Source organism: Platalea leucorodia, assembly GCF_965183815.1.
Source record: "Platalea leucorodia genome assembly, chromosome: 27".
In the NCBI taxonomy this organism is placed as follows: Eukaryota; Metazoa; Chordata; class Aves; order Pelecaniformes; family Threskiornithidae; genus Platalea; species Platalea leucorodia.
This window is the reverse complement of record NC_138849.1, coordinates 527,883-545,786: the sequence shown is the minus strand read 5'-3', so window position 1 is coordinate 545,786 and position 17,904 is coordinate 527,883. Positions and strand designations below refer to the sequence as shown.

General features: G+C 42.9%; 1 protein-coding gene across 1 annotated transcript; it reads right to left on the bottom strand.

Annotated features, from left to right (window-relative positions):
• Positions 1-579: 579 nt before the first annotated feature.
• On the bottom strand, positions 580-12,510 carry LOC309600984 (butyrophilin subfamily 2 member A1-like; the record flags this gene model as incomplete). Its single annotated transcript, XM_082333721.1, has 8 exons — positions 580-756; positions 4,157-4,566; positions 5,082-5,108; positions 7,654-7,680; positions 8,838-8,864; positions 9,267-9,365; positions 10,615-10,899; positions 12,120-12,510. 8 exons carry the CDS (start codon positions 12,508-12,510, stop codon positions 580-582), a joined length of 1,443 nt encoding a protein of 480 aa, XP_082189847.1.
• Between the last annotated feature and the right edge of the window lie 5,394 nt (positions 12,511-17,904).

Below are 17,904 nucleotides of genomic sequence, written 5' to 3'. Positions count from 1 at the left end.
CGATGTAAAGGGTCACTAGTAAAACAGCAGCTTCATCTGAACGTGTGAAATCTGGAGAAGTTGTACTAAACTTTCTCGTTCTCAGTGAGCTGATTTTCCCACCTCAAACTTCCACAAGGTAAAGAAACAGGTTAAGCTAAATCATTTGAATCCTAGCTACTGCTTCTGCCTTGTGCAAGAGCTCATAACTCACTGAGTTAAACCTGGCTGGGGAGCAAGACTGGATTCAGGATACTGCTGATCATATGGTATGAACATGCTTCCTCAAAGCACTGTCCTCTCTCCGTTAGATTCTGCATATTACTGCAATCCCTGCCTTTTTGCACAATAAAATATTGCTCTCTTTTTCATGGCAGTCTCTCAAATCCTCTTTTAAAATCCCTCCCAAAGCTTCAGTCCCCCATCTCAGCAAGCTTTCTGCTTCCCCAGGTTTAACTGTATGTCACTTCATGGGACTGAGCCTTTACGTTGCTCAAGTCAGGGAGCAGCAAAGGCAGGCTGATCCATAAGGGTAAGTTGGCCAAGAGCTGAAGGTGATGGCAAAGCAGGCACGTGGCTGTGTGCTCACCAACAAAGACCTCAGTCACAGCGGAGGAGGTCCAGTGATGATAACCAGAGCCAGCCAACAGTTACCACTAGGCAGATCCGTAGGGATGAAGCAGGCGGAATGTCAAGCACCAGGGTCAGGATCAGCGTCTCGATCAGTGGGGTAGATGACCAGGCATGGGCAGGGCTGTAACGTAGCTCAGGTAGGAACTGAGGACAAGGCCAGCAGGAGCATCCGGGAAGCTACAGGCCTGTCAGCCTGACCTTGGTGCTGGGGAAGGTCATGGAGCAGGTCATCTTGAGTGCCATCACACGCACCTACAGGACAACCAGATGATCAGGCCCAGTCAGCATGGGTTTAGGAAAGGCAGGTCCTGCTTCACTAACCTGATCTCCTTCTGTGACAAGGTGACCCACTTAGTGGATGAGAGGAAGGCTGTGGATGTTGTCTACCTGGACTTTAGTAAGGCTTTTGACACCATTTCCCACAGCATTCTCCTGGAGAAACTGTCTGCTCATGGCTTGGACGCGCTTTATCATCGCTGGGTAACGTACTGGCTGGATGGCCAGGCCCAAAGAGCTGTGGTGAATGGAGTTCAATCGAGTTGGTGGACGGTCACAAGTGGTGTTCCCCAGGGCTCGCTATTGGGGCCAGTTCTGTTTAATATCTCTATCAATGGTCTGAATGAAGGGATCGAGGGCACCCTCAGTAAGTTTTCAGATGACACCAAGCTGGCTGGAAGTGTTGATCTGCTGGAAGTTAGGAAGACTCTACAGAGGGACCTGGCCAGGCTGGATCGATGGGCTGAGGCCAACTGTATGAGGTTCAACAAGGCTCAGTGCCAGGTGCTGCACTTGGGTCACAACAACCCCAGGCAACGCTGCAGGCTTGGGGAGGAGTGGCTGGAGAGCTGCCTGGTGGAAAAGGCCCTGGGGGTGTTGGTGGACAGCTGGCTGAATATGAGCCAGCAGTGTGCCCAGGTGGCCAAGAAGGCCAATGGCATCCTGGCTTGTATCAGAAATAGTGTGGCCAGCAGGACTAGGGAAGTGATCGTCCCCCTGTACTGGGCACTGGTGAGGCCGCACCTCAAGTACTCTGTTCAGTGTTGGGCCCCTCACTACAAGAAGGACATCGAGGTGCTGGAGCGTGTCCAGAGAATGGCAACGAAGCTGGTGAAGGGTCTGGAGCACAAGTCTTATGAGGAGCGGCTGAGGGAACTGGAGTTGTTTAGCCTGGAGAAGAGGAGGCTGAGGGGTGACCTTCTCGCTCTCTACGACTACCTGAAAGGAGGCTGTAGTGAGGTGGGGGTTGGTCTCTACTGCCAAGTAACACGTGATAGGACAAGAGGAGATGGCCTCAAGTTGTGCCAGGGGAGGTTTAGATTGGATATTAGGAAAAATTTCTTTTCCAAAAGGGTTGTCAAGCATTGGAACAGGCTGCCTGAGGAAGTGGTTGAGTCCCCATTCCTGGAGGTGTTTAAAAGACGTGTAGATATGGTGCTTAGGGACATGGTTTAGTGGTGGACTTGGCAGTGCTGGACTGACTTGATGATCTTAAATGTCTTTTCCAACATAAACAATTCTATGATTCTATGATTCAAGGAGCAGACCCCAAGCTGCTCCTCAGATTGGTCACATTGCACCTCCACATGTTGTTTTTTGTGAGCCTGAGCTAAAGGTTGCTCCAGTTCCAGAGAGCTAAACTGAAGTTTATGGTTTTCAGAAAGCTAACTGAGAATAACAGCAGAGGACAGGAAGTGGCACAGCTCAAGCTCATCCAGCAAGATGCTGGCCCAAAGTTAGCCACTGCTCCTTGTCACCCTTCTCCTATGCGCCGTTCTGTTTTGGGAAATTATCTGTATTCTCAGTGCACCTTGAGCATCCATGGGAAGCAAAGCAGAGACTTTTCACATTCAGTACTTTTGCAAGAGGACTGTGATACATTCCCTGTCCCACCCTTCTGAAGGCAGCTGCTTTTCATAGCTCCTGATGCACCAGCTTGGCCTTAAAGGTGCTATAGGAACTTCATATGGACCTGGCCAAATGCAGAAAGCTGTTTCCATTTATTTCATGGGTGTGGTTGTATTGGGTGTATTTGGTAGTGGGTGGTGGGGCCTGCAGGGCTGGTCCCGATGGGAAGAGGTCCAGGGCTGCCCCGTGCTGGACACAGTTCCAGCCAGCTCCATAATGGACCCACCACACACCAAAGCTGAGCCAGTCAGAGGAGTTGGTGGCATCTTGGTGAAAACGTATTTGTGAAAGGGCAGAAAATGCCAGAAAGAGGAGGGAACAAAAGACTGAGAAACAACAGGAGGTCAGAGGAGGGGGAGGTGCTCCATGAGCAGGCACCTCCCTGAAGGGATTGCAGCCAGTGGCTAAACCCACGCTGGAGCAGGTACACCTCTGAAGGGAGTGCAGGCCATGGAGGACCCACACTGGAGCACAGGAAAAGAGTGAGAAGGAAGGAGTGGCAAAGAGAAACCACTGTGTCCTGACCGCAACCCCCTGCACTCCTTGTTGCCTCGCTGAAGAGACTGAGCGTAATCTTTGGTGATAAAAAGGTGGGGGGAGAGGGGCCTGGAGTGGAGCTGAGCCTGGGTGTGAAGTTGGGCCTGGGAAAGGGTGAAAGGTGGTTGAAATGTTTGTCTTTTTTCTTTCCTTTCCCGATACCCAAGCCAGTAATTGAATATTTCTGCTAAGTGGCAATAAATTAAGTTCCCCAAGTCTAATCTCTTTTGCCCATGACAGCAACTGGTAAGTGTTTTCTTGGTCCTTATTTTGAACCATGAGTTTTCTCCCTCCACCTCCTCCTGTTTTCTTCCCCTGTCCTGATGGAGGAGGAGGGAGCAGGCATCTGAGCTGGTGCTTGGCTGGCAGCCAGGGTCAGCCCTCCACAGTGATGCAGAGAAATGAGGTATGCTCGGTACCCTGCCAAATTTTAGCACATTCTTAGAAAACGCAACCTCTCTTTTAACTCTTTTTCCTGCCATAAACTTTGCAATAAACTTCAAGTTGAAAAGAAAAGTTTTCAAAACGAGACTCTTTTCCTTCAAAATATATTTATTTCATCTCTTGATACAAGCATGGTAGAATTTGGCTTGCCTAACGTTAGGGATGGCATTCAACCTGACATAAATAAAGAACATGGAGTACAAGTCATGGTGCCCAGAGAAGATGGAATGACAGGCTATGTAATATCGCCTACATTGCAATTCTGTCTTCCAGCAACTGAAACCACTGCTGTACGGGTAAGGTTGTCATGACCTGTAGTGGGAACTCAGACTCCTGCTTAGTGTTTTCTGAATCTGATCCCAATCTTCTTTCAACTAGCTGATTCTTTTTCCTTTCTCATTTTTTTTTCCTGTTTCAACTTCAGGTTTCTTCTCAGTTAACTTTACATTACGGATGTCTGAAATTTAACTTTTCCCTTTTCTTTCTACTGACCTGTCTTTCCCTAATCCATTACATCTCACCGTTCCATTTAAAGATAGTTTAATGGGACAGGGATTAAGACCGGGCGGATAAGAGGTGTGAGTGTCCCTTCCCTTTTGGACAGAAATGGGTAAAACACTTCTGCAGGTTCCTTTCCAAGCTTTACAGGCATTCTCACCATGACAGCCATCTGCTCTGCTTCATAAAAGCTCACTTGCCCTTCCTCCAAGTCCAGAAACACACCGATCGCTGAGTAACTCATCTGCTGCTTCTCAATCCTGCGGTCTCCTTTGCTAGAGAAAATCTCTCCCTGGGACCTGTGCAGAGCCCAGTAGTCCTCCCCAGGAAGGGTCCCTTCCTCCTCCTGTCTCCCTTTCTCCCTCACCACCCCCAGCACCCAGTCCTGCTGCTGGCCCACCTCCACCTCCCAGTAGTGCTTCCCAGCTGCAAACCCTTCCTTCCCCACCAGGACAGGGACTGTGGAGGGAGCGTTCAGGCCAGCGGGTTCAGGCGCGTTGCTCTCCACATCTGGAGCCCCTGGCACCCGGAGCTCCAGGACTCGGCAGTCAGGATTCACAGTAATGGGAACTGGAGGGGAAAACGAGAATCATCCAATGAGCAGAGTGGCTCAGGGACCTCTCTCTGCACGGGGCTGGGGGTTGAAGCGTTCGAGGGTCTGAGCAGTCCTGGTGCGATTCAGCAAAGAACTTAAAGGTTTTCCAGAACAGGGCACGCAATCACTGATGAACCGAGAGGCTCCTTGGAGCTGTCGCAGCCATGTCCTCTCTCAGCACACAAGTCCACATGTTTTACAATAAATCTCTCCTTCTCTTTCCCATACGGCCCTCTGTCTTCTCCACAATTGAGTCCACACCCCACCCCAGCCTTCGACACCTTTCAGCAACAACTTTTCCCGGTCTTCCCAACTGCCACATCCCAGCCTCCTTTCCTGTTAACCAAGCCAGGCATATTCCTCTGAGTCAAGCTCAGTTGCTATGACTAAAATCATGGCATTGTCATTTTGAGGGTGACTGGCATTGTCGTTTCAGTGTAGCTTAGACATGGGCCGCTGCATTTTCACACCCTTCCTCTTGCCATTTTACCTGCATGGCTCCAGGCTTCCCAGAAATCTACAGAAAGAAAAGGGACATTACTGTGTTAAGTTTTTATAGGGCAGTTAGATCCTTCTTAGACGGAAATACTGAGAAGTCTAGTAGTGTGCAATTCCTGTCATCACTGTGATTCTGCATCAGTGATGACCTTCCTCCTCTTAACCCACCAATACTTCTAATTATTAGCATATTTAAGTCACTTACCCAGCTCTGCTTTCAGTCGCTCTGAAAGGGAAAGATGTTCCAGTCACTGACATTTGTTTGTTTTCCCTTTTTTGTTCCAGTTTTTCAAAATAGGTCAACCCCCAAGCATGGAATAGGAGGCTATTCCTCCATAGGTTGATATTTCACTATATTACCTGGTTTCAACTCCAGGCATAACATAGACATACGAACCTGAAGACTTGTCTTATTGATTCTAAACTCAACGATGATGTCAGATTTACAGAAAATGTGTTTTCTTACCAAAGCGTTTTTTGAGTTTGGACTTGGCTGAAAAGGAATAGCATAAATGAGTGATGTAAAAACTCAAGGCAAAAATGAAAAAGCATTTGTCAGAAAGATATTAGAATGACATCCCCAGTTGTTCCTTGCGGGAACAGCATGTACACTTATATGGGACACTTCTGTCATTAAATTTGCAGGATAAAAGCAGTTACAGTTTTCTCTTAGTAATGTGAGAAGAGAGGAAGGGGAGAATGAGAAAGCTAAGCTGAGAGCTTGGGTTCTGTGAAATTTGCAGTTGTGTCCAGGTGAAACGTGGTACTTAGGGACATGGTTTAGTGGTGGACTTGGTAGTGTTAGGTTAACAGTTGGACTCGATGATCTTAAGGGTCTTTTCCAACCTAAATGATTCTATGACACCACAAGGGAGAGAAAAAACCTAATGCAGAGCCCTGAGAGATGTAGGTGGACCTTCATCAGGGTCTAAGGCACAATGTATCCTGCATGTGTAGGTAGAGAAGTAAACATCATTGGTCTCTTTGCCGTGTAATCACCTCTAATAACAATTCTGAGAACTCATTTTAAATAAAAGTAAGCTAATTAAACAGAGCAGCCTAATTTCATTGAGGGTAGACAGCACCCATTCTCAATGAATATTTTAGGAAAATGAGATTTACCTGCTCGATTTTTGGTTTTGTCTCCTTCTGAAAAGTTCAGCACATAGAATAAAAGAAATAATATTAACAGAGTACTTACTGGATATAAATTGGAAGTTAAAAGTTACTTAGTGGACTTTCATACTGCATTCCATAAAGCCTTAAACTTGTGTCACATGTCAACACATGTGGGAAACACATCCTTCCAACACACTTTCTACTAGATATATTTTTTTTTCTTTTACACCTAATGGTTTGATTCAGCTGAGCCTTGCATTTCATTTTAAATGCCTAACGACATTAAACAGTGCCATCAAACCCAGTAATCAGACCAGAACAAACAAACAGGCAAACAAACCAATCCACCCAGAAAAAAACCAAAGTGGACGTGACTTTAGCACAAAGACAATTAAACACAATGAACAAGAAATGCATCTTACCTAACACTGACTTCAGTTGTTTTTTTTCTAGAAAAGACAGTACACAGATATCAGTGTAAGCTCTTTGATAGAGTGGCTTAATGCACTCAACAATACCAATGTATGAACCGCATAACCATACAGCAAGTACATCCTTGGATTACACGATCCACTGCTTTGAGTGAGGTACGTGTAAATCCAGTTCAACAATTTAACCCATGAATGTATCACATTATTTCAACTTGATTATATTTAGATAACTCATTAAGTTATTATTTACAAACTCATTAAGCAGGGTGGGATCAAGACTTATTTGTATTGCTGGTAGAGGTCTTCTTTCAAAGCCTGTTTAGATCATGCCTTAACTGACCACATCTAAGAGGGATATTCAGATGCGTAAGCACCTAGTGCATTTGAGATGTCCTGGGGTACCCCAAGTGGCATGTAGGTGTCTCTCTAAAAGATCTCTGGTCTCCTATAGAAGCTCTGTTAGTTCACATTGTATCTCTCAGATACAAGCAAAGATCAATGAGGTATCTGCATCCTTCCAGGATGGGAGATAGTGGGTAGACCAAGGACATCACAAATGATCCAAGGCACCTGTATGCACACAAGTGGATTGAGCCGTAGGCATCTAAGCTCCCAGTGGAGATCCATAAATAAAGTTCACAGGATTTACAGGGCCACTCAGCTGACTAAAGGTAGTCCTGAATAATCTGGAAAAAGGGAGAAGAGTGGTCACCAGGAAGAGAAGGAGTGCTAGAAGCTTGCTAAGAGCTTCCATCCAACAGCAGATATTTGGGTTGAGTTTTCAAAAAGGCCACTGCTGACCCATGTTCCTTGTAAACATTTGCAGTCTTCACTAGACAATAGACCTCACATGGGATATGATGTGTGGTTGTCACTGTTTCCTTAATATTGAAAAGGGCTGCCACTCCTGCAGTTACTGTATTGATAATCAACATTCAAATATTGCTTCCCTGAATCTACGTCATTGAGATCTCTGAACATCTTTGCATCATTTCAAATGCAAAGGACTTTTACCTTCTTCCATTTCCATCTTCACTTTTACTGAAAAATAAAGACAATGAATCATAATGTTAATTATTTTTGTAAACTTCCTTTGTCATACAACAGTGTAATTAATGTACAAACAGAAAATAGTGAGGTTAAAACTTTAATTTAATTTAACCTAATAAACTTCCCAAGGCTTCTTGTTAGTCCAAAGAATTCTTATTTTTTATACCAGGACATGTATCATTTCTAATGGAGTTCACAAAAAATGAGGTAGCATTCTGAGACACCCAGTCCTTCCTAGGTGTGTCTTGTCCCAGCCATAACCTAAGTGAGGTTCCGAGACCAGGAATAAATCCCTTCTGGCCCCATGGATATGTGTATCCTCAACTGCCAAACCTGGTCTGGGAACAGAACCAGGTGTGCCTCAGGGAATAAAATCATTCATGCAATTCATTTGTTAGAATAATCCCTGCTACGGTGTTGGCATCGGTCAATTAGTACTCTTCCAAACAATAAGCAGGTATTGTCTAGGTGACAACATGAGCCGAGGGCCATTGCCAGTAGATGGTTTGACTGTGGATACTCTGTCCTGGTGAGCAGGATTGTTCAGCACAATCCACAGGAGCTATGCCATGCCCCCCCACCCCACGGCAGTGGGGTTGGCCTAGATGATCTTTAAAGGTCCCTTCCAACCCAAACCATTCTATGATTCTATGCCATTCTATGGTCCATTTTGTTTTCAAGTACAGCCATAGGTGGTGACTACCAAACATGTATTCAAAGAGTAAGTTGTTTTCAGAGTCTTGAGATGGCCTTGCGTGGGATCCTTGAATTGCTCTTGACTGTTTGGTTAATTCATTTACTTCTTTTTCTTCTAAAGAATCTAAGGAATGTTTCTGATCAATTAATTAACTCTTGAACAATTGCAATCAAAGCTTGAATATGTATGACATGATAGAGTATGTCAGTCAGCATATAGCAATGACTAGAGTTTAATGAAAGAAGGACACAGGCTCTGTTTATAAAGCACAAATGAAGAAAAAAAACCTCATACAGGAACTTATTAGATTGTGCGGTGCAAAAATAGAATTAAAACCTAAAAAACATTTGGATGCAACTAGAACTGCTAATTAGTTCTGTAATTTCATATAAATAAACCTTCCAACTTACAATTTGTCATAATCTTCATATTCATCTTCCTCATTACTTACCTGAGCTAACTGTTTTCTTGTGACTACCTGGTCAAAAAAAAAGAGCAAAAAACCCTTTTTTGCATGTTTTTGTGGAGTAATACAGACAGAAATCAGTTCTCTGATTTGTCATTTAAACTCTAGTGTCATTAGCAACACTCTGGAGTTATCTCCCCAATGATTACAGAAAGGAAACTACACACGCAGTTTAGCTCACAGAGCTCCTCTTGTCAGACCTGAAGCTGTCTGAGGTAAGGACATGCAATTTGCAGTCTTCCTTGTTCAGACCGGGTACTTTCCCACCCCTTTTTCGTTCCATTTCGTGAATTTGACCATTAAACAATCACTGCTGATTTTGCTTGTGAGCCTTTGTTACAGTTGAGGATTTCAATATGAACTGTTGTGCTATTTCTAGATGTTGACTGAGATAACATGCAAAGAAATACTTACTTCTCAGCTTAGAAAATACAGTGGAAATTAGGACCATGCTAAGACATAACATTACCAGGACGATAATCAGCCACTTTGAAATGGAGGGAAAGAAAATATCTGTAAAAATGACCAAAAGGAGTTATATTCTACTAATGATTAAACATAAAGACAATTAGAACTTAGGATACAGTCAATACACCTGAGGAGATGGTGAATTTGTATTTTACTTGAATTTTGCTTGAATGTTGCTGAAGAAGAGATCTAGACCTCCCCAACAGGACCAACCCAGGGAGACTCTTTCTCTGGGTATCAGATTCAGAATTATGAAAGAGATGCCTGAGATAGGCAGTAATGCCGACTCTCAGCTTTTTCCACGGATGTGTTGCATTTCATACTAAACTGAGCAGGTGATGGAATGAAGGAAGAAACCATCACCACTAGACAAGGGACACACGTTCGCTCTTGTTTAATTTGATTCAATGAGTATCTGATTCATCCTGACGAGTATAGTGCGTAAGCCAAGAAGGAGAATAAAATTTAAGACATTCCCCACATTGGCTGTTTCCTATTTTCTCTTTCCAGGTACCTTCATGCTCAATGTTCTGGGATTAAATGATGCCATCCTGAAAGGGACTTCCCTCACACACTTCTTCAAGAGCTTTGCACTGCACTCCAGTCCCCATTCCAGACCTAGACATTGGCTTTGTGGTGCTAAAGTTCTTTTTGGGGTCCGGCCCTATGAGGCTTGCTTCAGGCTACCTGATGTTTGTCTACACACCCAGCAAACAGAAATGCGTAAAGTTCTACAGAGTATGGGGAGGCATGACATTGTCCACACCATGATTACACAGTAATGCACATATTAAAAAGATATCTATATATAAAAACATAGACTAAAAATATTTGTGAGATGTTGAAATTATCATTTTTTACTCTTGTGACCATAACTATTGTTTTCAGCTATGCTCTGTGAAACCCACCAGCACACATCTTATTAAATGGCCTGGTAGCCTGTTTCTGGATAATGAAAGCCTTTAGAGCGTTTGACCATTACTGAGGAAATTAATCCATTTTAATTCAGCTCCACCAAGTTGACTGCCTTAAATTTGAAGAAGGGAACACAGAAAGTCTTGATACTACCTGACCCCCTTTTTAAAGGAGAAACTGATTCACTACGTACTGTCAAAGGCTGTGCAGTCAACTAGAAATAAAGGTGGCAGAAGACTGCAGCTCTCATGAACTTTTTTCCAACACTGATTCTGGGAACACAGCTTCAGGCCAGCTCATGACATAAAAATGGGACCCATGCCATTTTGACAGTCTGCCTTTTTAATCTTACAAGCAGGTAACTACAGAGCTCACCCACCTGAGATCAGGACTCGAGACTCGCTCGTTGTATTTAGCAGATTGTTGACTATCCTGCAGGAGACTTCCTTGTCAGAGCCCGGGTTTAGATTCATGGAAGTTACAACGCTGTATAGGCCTGCAGGCATCACTGTCATCTTTGTGGTCGATAGTTCCTTCCGGACCTGTCCTTGGCCATCCAGCCAAATCACCTCAGGTTTAGGAAACCATCCAGCTGCATGGCACGTGAGGCCAATGCCCTGCTTCATGTGACTCCTCAGGAAAATGGAAGGCATACCACCTTTAGCTAAGAAAAAGCATACATATTCTCCATTGCAACCAGTACTAAGAACGGGAAATTGTCTGGTTTGCCTTGAGTTCAACATTTCTTTTTCTTATATCTACTTGTATGGAAGTAATAGGAAGACTTTTCTGAATTTAAACTGTGACAGAGACTGGGGCCCTGAAGTTTCTTGATGGTCAACAATTCAGTCTATCAGATTGAGAATAAGGAACAATTTAATGGAGATTACAGCAAACAGAGCTAGCTGAGGATGGCTATTCAGGAATGAAGTTGCCAGTGGAATTTCCCAGAATTTTGTAAAAAAGAAAAAAAAAATCATATAATTATGATGATTAATGGATTACAGGAAGCCTATGAACAACCAGTGCAATCTGTCCATGAAAACAGAATGTATTAGTGTCTCAGGCTAATCATTTCAAGTAAAACTGCTTCTGACATGGTACAGATCCAGTCTATAGGTATTGTTTATACTCAGGATCTCAGAAGACTAAATTACAGTGTTACTTAGATGTTAAACCTTTGCTTCATCTGGAGTTTTAAAGCTAAGAAGACATCTTCAGAAGAATCTGGCTGCAAGGACGTGCCACAATACCTATCTAGTGGAAATTGGTTCCTGTGTAGCTGGCAAAGCACAGAGGAACACATGTCCACTTCCAAGCCGACCACATCAACTGAAGCCACCCATGAAGATGGTATCTATTAACGTACTGAAATAGAAATAGGAGCGATGAAGGCCTACTCACTGCTTTGTTCTCCTGCTGTGGGAAAGCAGCAAGGTAAGCAGTGAGGTATTGGGATGGGACCAATTGATTATGCTGACCATAGAGAAACTCTGGACAATCAGCTCAGTAATGGTTGATTGCAGAGTAGAAATCTAAACTTAACTTTTCATTGATCAACTGAATAATTGCTGGGTTCCCTGAACTTTCTGACTGGGCTTTCATTGAGTATAAAGGGAGATTGTACTCTCAAGTCACATACAGATGCATGTGTTCAAGTACCTAAATAAAGGTATCCCAAATTAGAACTAAAACTTACCCCAAATATCAGTTATAGCCCTTAATTTGGAGAAAACTAACTCAAATCAAGCACAGCCCCCTATGAAGACATTTTATCTGTCAAATTATATTAAATTTATATTATGATTCCCTCAGTCAGTGATGCACATACATGTTTGTGTTCAGCTACATCTTTGAATAAAAAGAGAGAGAATTGCCACTGACCTGCCACGTGCAGTTCAATCAACACATCATGGTACGTGTCATTGAAAGAGACCACACAAGTGTATGATCCTTTGTCAGAGCTTCTGACATTCTTCAGGTGCAGAGACAAGTTGCCAGCTCTAAATTCATTGTGGAAGAATTCTGTTCTGCCTTGATATCTCTCATCTTGTTCCTCCTTTTTCTGCTTTCCATCATATCTGCTCACAGTTATTTTTTGAGACTGTTCATGAAATATCCACTGGACAGACAATACCTCAGGAATGTTATCTGCTACCACGTGGCAGGGCAGAACAACTCCTTCTCCAATGACTCCAATGACGGCAGTATTAGGAGGAGAGCTAATAATTTGACCTGTGTAAAGATAAAATGGCAGTTGTTTCTGTTTGTCCATTTCACATTTTTAGTGGCATTACCAAAAGAACCAATATCACTGTCAATAGGAGAGGAATCCAGAAGAAAATGGAAAAATAACATGGCAGATTACTTAGATGAGTAATGTTCACATTATGTGAGGCTCGTGGAGTTTATCCTTCAGCATTTTGAAAACTAACTTAAGCAAGTTTGTGGCTGTTAAGTAGTGGCTATTGAGAAATCTGCTGCTTCGGCAGCCAAGAAGGCCAATAGGATGCTGGGTTGCATCAAAAAGGGCATCACCAGCAGAGATAGAGTCATTATCCCACTCTACTCAGTGCTTGTCAGGCCACACCTGGAATACTGTGTACAGTTCTGGTCCCCGTTATACAAAAAAGATGTGGCCAGGCTGGAGAAGGGCCACCAAGATGATCCAGGGTCTGGGCAGCCTGCCGTATGAGGATAGGCTGAGAGAGCTGGGCTTGTTCAGCCTTGAGAAAAGGAGGCTTAGACGTGATCTCATCACCATGTACCGGTACTTAAAGGGGAGCTACAAAGAAGATGGAGACTCCCTTTTTACAAGGAGTCACATGGTGAGGACAAGGGGTAACGGGTACAAGTTACTCCCAGGGAGATTCCAATGGGACACGAGAGGTAAATTTTTCACAATGAGAAGAGTCAATCATTGGAATAATCTCCCCAGGGAAGTAGTTCACTCTGCTACACTAAACACATTTAAGACTCAGCTGGACATGGTGCTGCGCCATCTTGTCTAGACTGTGCTCTTGCCTAGAAATGTTGGACCAGATGATCCTTGAAGTCCCTTCCAACCTGGTGTTCTATGATGCTATGAAATTATGGAAAATGAGTGAGCACTGAGAAGTCTGCAAAAGGTCAAATATAGGATGTAGGATCTATTTAACGAAAATGTAAAGGTGGGATTCAATTGCCCAAACAATGATATCTAGTATCATTTGAAATGTCGTAGGGTATGCAAGACATCCCTATGTTGCTGGCAGATCTGCTCCCATATGAAGGTGCAGCTGGAGAACAGACCAGAATACAGCAGTGTCTAGAAAGACACTAGACATTTACGTGTTGGCACCTGAATCACATGTACAATGATTTGGTCATCTACATCTGGGCTAGACGTCCTAGGTTCCCTTTGCAATGAATGGGGAGAAACAGGCAGCTTCAGAGATCAGCCTTTGTTAAAGGGCTGATGGCTCTCTATTCTTGGTCTTTTCTTTGAATGTTGAACTCTAGGCTTACTATACTGAAGTTAGATGTGCAGCTTTCATATTTCTAAAGATAGATGAGACAAATTCCCCCCACAATGTATATCTTTGAAAGGGAGAAAAAGGGGAACACCATGACGTTTTATAGTAGTCATTCTCATTTCAGTTCCAAGAAGGATACCAGAAAGGAAAAAAGGCCCTTGGAAATAACAAAATAAATAGCAACCAACATGGATTTGCAAAGAAGTTGTATCACAGCAACTTGACTTTATTCTACGGCAAGTTAAAAATCTACCATGAAACATCAAGGAAATATTTAATGTTAAATAGAACGTCACTTCATATGCTGCAGAGGATTGCATCTGATCAAGCCCCAGGGGCCCCAGTCTATGCTGAGCTTGTGTCACATCTGCCAGCTCCATTTAACAGGAAATCTCAGATACACTGAAGCATTTACAATGGCAGTAGGTGTCTGTGGTTTGGCACCTGAGTAACTCCCAGGGAGTGGGATTAAGGTCCAGAACTGGGAACCTAAAAACAGATGTCCAGGCTTCCTAATCATCAACAGGACTAAAAGCAAAACTTCCATCTTTGACTAAACTGAGAGAGAGACTTGCCACTGACCTGGCACTTCCAGTTCAATCATTGACTTGACTATATTCCTACTCTAGTCCATGGAGAGCTAGCCAATAGTCTGTTCAGTTCATTCTACTGTAGGCAGTGAGTCTGTTCATTGGGTAGGACAGAGGTCCTTGAACGTTCATCTTTGATGCCCTGAGGTACTCTAGGCACAGGATTGGCATTGTGACACAGGCTACGTGGTAGGTCTGCTCTATTTTGGAACATCAAGAAGCAAGAAGACCTTACAGCATCTGAAATACCAGTAGATGACAATCCATGAGCAACTGAATCTTATCCTAGATGCTGAGCTTGCATGAAGACACCTGCTTCTAGGAAGCTAAACGTGGGTAGCTAAATCTGCAAGCCAAATCTAAAACCTTGGGCACAATTCAGTTGGCTATGCCTAGCTGTCTAGTGCTGAGTTACCCCAGAGCTTCCCAGCTGGCCTCCATTCACCAGCCTAGATGGTTATAAGTCTCCTGCAGCCCTGTCAAATCTTCCAGCCTACCCAGATGTCTCAGGTACCTTAACACATATCAGACTGCACCAGGGTCTTGTTTGGTGTTTTAATTTTATGTTTTATGTCATCCAAGTTAAAAAGAAGAAAGATGCGTACTCATTATCTTTTACATTTCTGTAGGCAGAAATAAGCTGTTTCATTAAAATATATTCAAAATGGAACTATCTTTACCTGTAATCAGGCATGATCTGCATTGAAAAGTCAGTATGAGAATAGCTGTCAGCCACCAAAAGGAGGAACCCATCAATATCCAGGCTTCCTAATCATCCACGGGACCAAAAGCAAAGCTCCCAGATGAAATTCCTGTGTGACTCCTTCAGTCTCTTCACATGTTCAATGCAAAATAAGAAGCGTAATTGCAGAGATAAAAGAATAAGGAAAAATATGAATGTACTTACAGATAATGGGTTTGATGCTGTCAAAGGCAAAGCATATTGCAGGACATCTTTTCTCTCCTCATCTTAACAAATTGGACTGCATAAATGGTGCAAAAGAAATATACTCTTTGCCTCCTTTATTCAGCTGTCCACATTTACCTTTGTCTTCCAGAAACTCTTTATTATATTCATTGGCAATTTTTCCCTTTCAATGAGGAGTTTAAAGCATTCTTCTTGTCTTTTGATGTTAGCAAACTACTCTTTTTTTTTTCTTTTCCTTTCTTATAGTAAAAAACCCCCAAGCAACCTCATGGGTATATTCCCAGGAGCCATGTTACTATATTGATCTCCCTGTTGACTTACATCAGCATTTTACAGAGAAACTTGTGATTTAACAAAGGTGACTCTCTCCAAATTCCTCCCAGGATCTTTGCTTTCAACTCACTGCTGAACTAATCCATACTCACAGCATACTCACAGTAAAGATATGTAACTCAAACTGACTAGTGAGCTGAAAGGGCACAACACAACTTGATTATAGATAGAGCAGCTCCCAATTTCCCCCACTTTTCTGTGTTTTTTCTCACATCTCCAGTCACTGATAAAGTCAAGTGCTGTCAGAGAGAGGTATTCCCATCTGAAAATGGCAATAACGCATCTACAGCAGGCATGTTCATTCCTGTCAGTGCAACCGATTAAATCCACACCAGTTAATTCAAGTATCATAGTAAATGCAATGGGGTTTAGAATCATAGAATCATAGAATACCAGGGACCTCAAGGATCATCTGGTCCAACCTTTCTAGGCAAGAGAAATAAATTTCTTCATGGATTTAGCAAAATTATAATTTCTTACCTGAATAGTAAGAACCTTAAGACTTCTCTATGGGATATTGTTGTGGTGAACCTTTGTCCTCATATCTTTATTACCACTGAAGATTGTGATTGCATTTTCCACGTCCAATAGGGCTAGAGGGGATTGGGCAGTATGACTGGGGAAAAGGTAGCTGCCAAGATTCATATTGCAAGACCAGAAGAGCTTATTGCTTCCCAGTTCTTCCCTAGAGGAAGCTGGAACAAAGTAGGGGTGTTCCTCCTCATCCTCCTGTGCAAAATCATTCTCTGTTCAGCCAGCATTTAGCCAGAAAGCACTGCAATAAGACTTACATGTATGTCATGAACAACTTAACAGGGTACTTCCTTTCTACCACATGCTCAAGTGTTTCCTTCTGTTTGCAAATATATCTGGATCTTGGTAGTGCTGGGATTTTTTTCCATATTGTTCATTTTATGTCCTGTTGAAGATCAGAAAACAACTTCAGCCAACTTTCCTCTCATTTTTATCCTTCAGTTTTTCTGACTCCTGGCCATCCTGTGACCAAGCATTTCGTGCTCTCAGAAGACTGCTGTCTCTCTTTCTATATCCAGATTGTACCAAAAAGTCTGGAAAAAGGAATGTCCCAGAGCTTTTATGTGTTGCAGTATAATAATATGCTTTGTTTGGGTTTTTTGGGGGGGTTGGGTTTTTTTGTTGTTGGGGTTTTTTTGAGGGGGGGGGTGTCCTTTGTCCTGGTTTTGTTTCTTTTTGTCATGGAAAGTCAAAACCTACTGATTAGGCATTGTGCCAGATTTTTTTTATTTCTTGAAGCAAAGGCATGACTGTGAAAACAAAGATTACGGGGGCAAACTGTGCCCGTCTCTTTCACACTTCTAACTTCCGAGGCTAACTTGATCAATTTTATCTAAATTTAATTGAGCAGTGGAGTTTCTCAGAGCTATGAAGTTTCTGTAAGGTGTGTGAAAACGGTTGCTTGTTTGTCTAGGGAAAGTCGAGTATTAGTGCTATTCCAAGGGAATTAATCTATGTAGTAGGGCTACAGTCATAATATATTTCCCTGTTGTACCTGTATAGCTGGAGGTCTTGAGCTAGCTGAAATGCTGTCTGGGAAAATAACATAACATAACATAACATAACATAACATAACATAACATAACATAACATAACGTAACATAACATAACATAACACAACACAACACAACACAGCACAACACAACACATAACATAACCTCCTAGTAACCTCCACTGGCACATTTAATATAAAGAGAAGGAGTGTCCCCATCACTCAAGGCTGGGTTTTGGTCAACACTCAGTTGGACCTACTCTCAAACACCCTCCAAGATAACTAAAGAAAAAAATATTTTTTTTCTCTTTACACCAGGACATCTGGTACTGGTGCATTTGTGTTAAATCCTACAATCACATAGCAAAGGAGACTTCTGAAGCAGCATGAAACAGTTTTGCAAGATGGTCTTTCCAGAGACACAACTGAAGAAAGCACGGAGGAGATTGCTTGAAAATGAACCTGCTGAAGGACAGAGCCTACAATGACATCAAGAATGCAAAATGTGATGCTTTCTCATGTGAATCTTGACATTTCCTGGATGAAGTGGTGATTGATGAGGTGAATTCTGCAGGTCCATCTTGCAACCTCATCAGTGATGATCCCATCTAGAAAATGGGCACATATAAAACAAGAATTAACTTCCATAGGGATGCAGGTAGAGGAAAGGTTGTCTGAGATCACCATAGTAGTTAGGGTTGAATTTCTCAGCTGGAGTGCCCATATCATCCAGGTTTGGATGGCGCCACCAATGCCCAGGAATGCAATATTCTGCCTA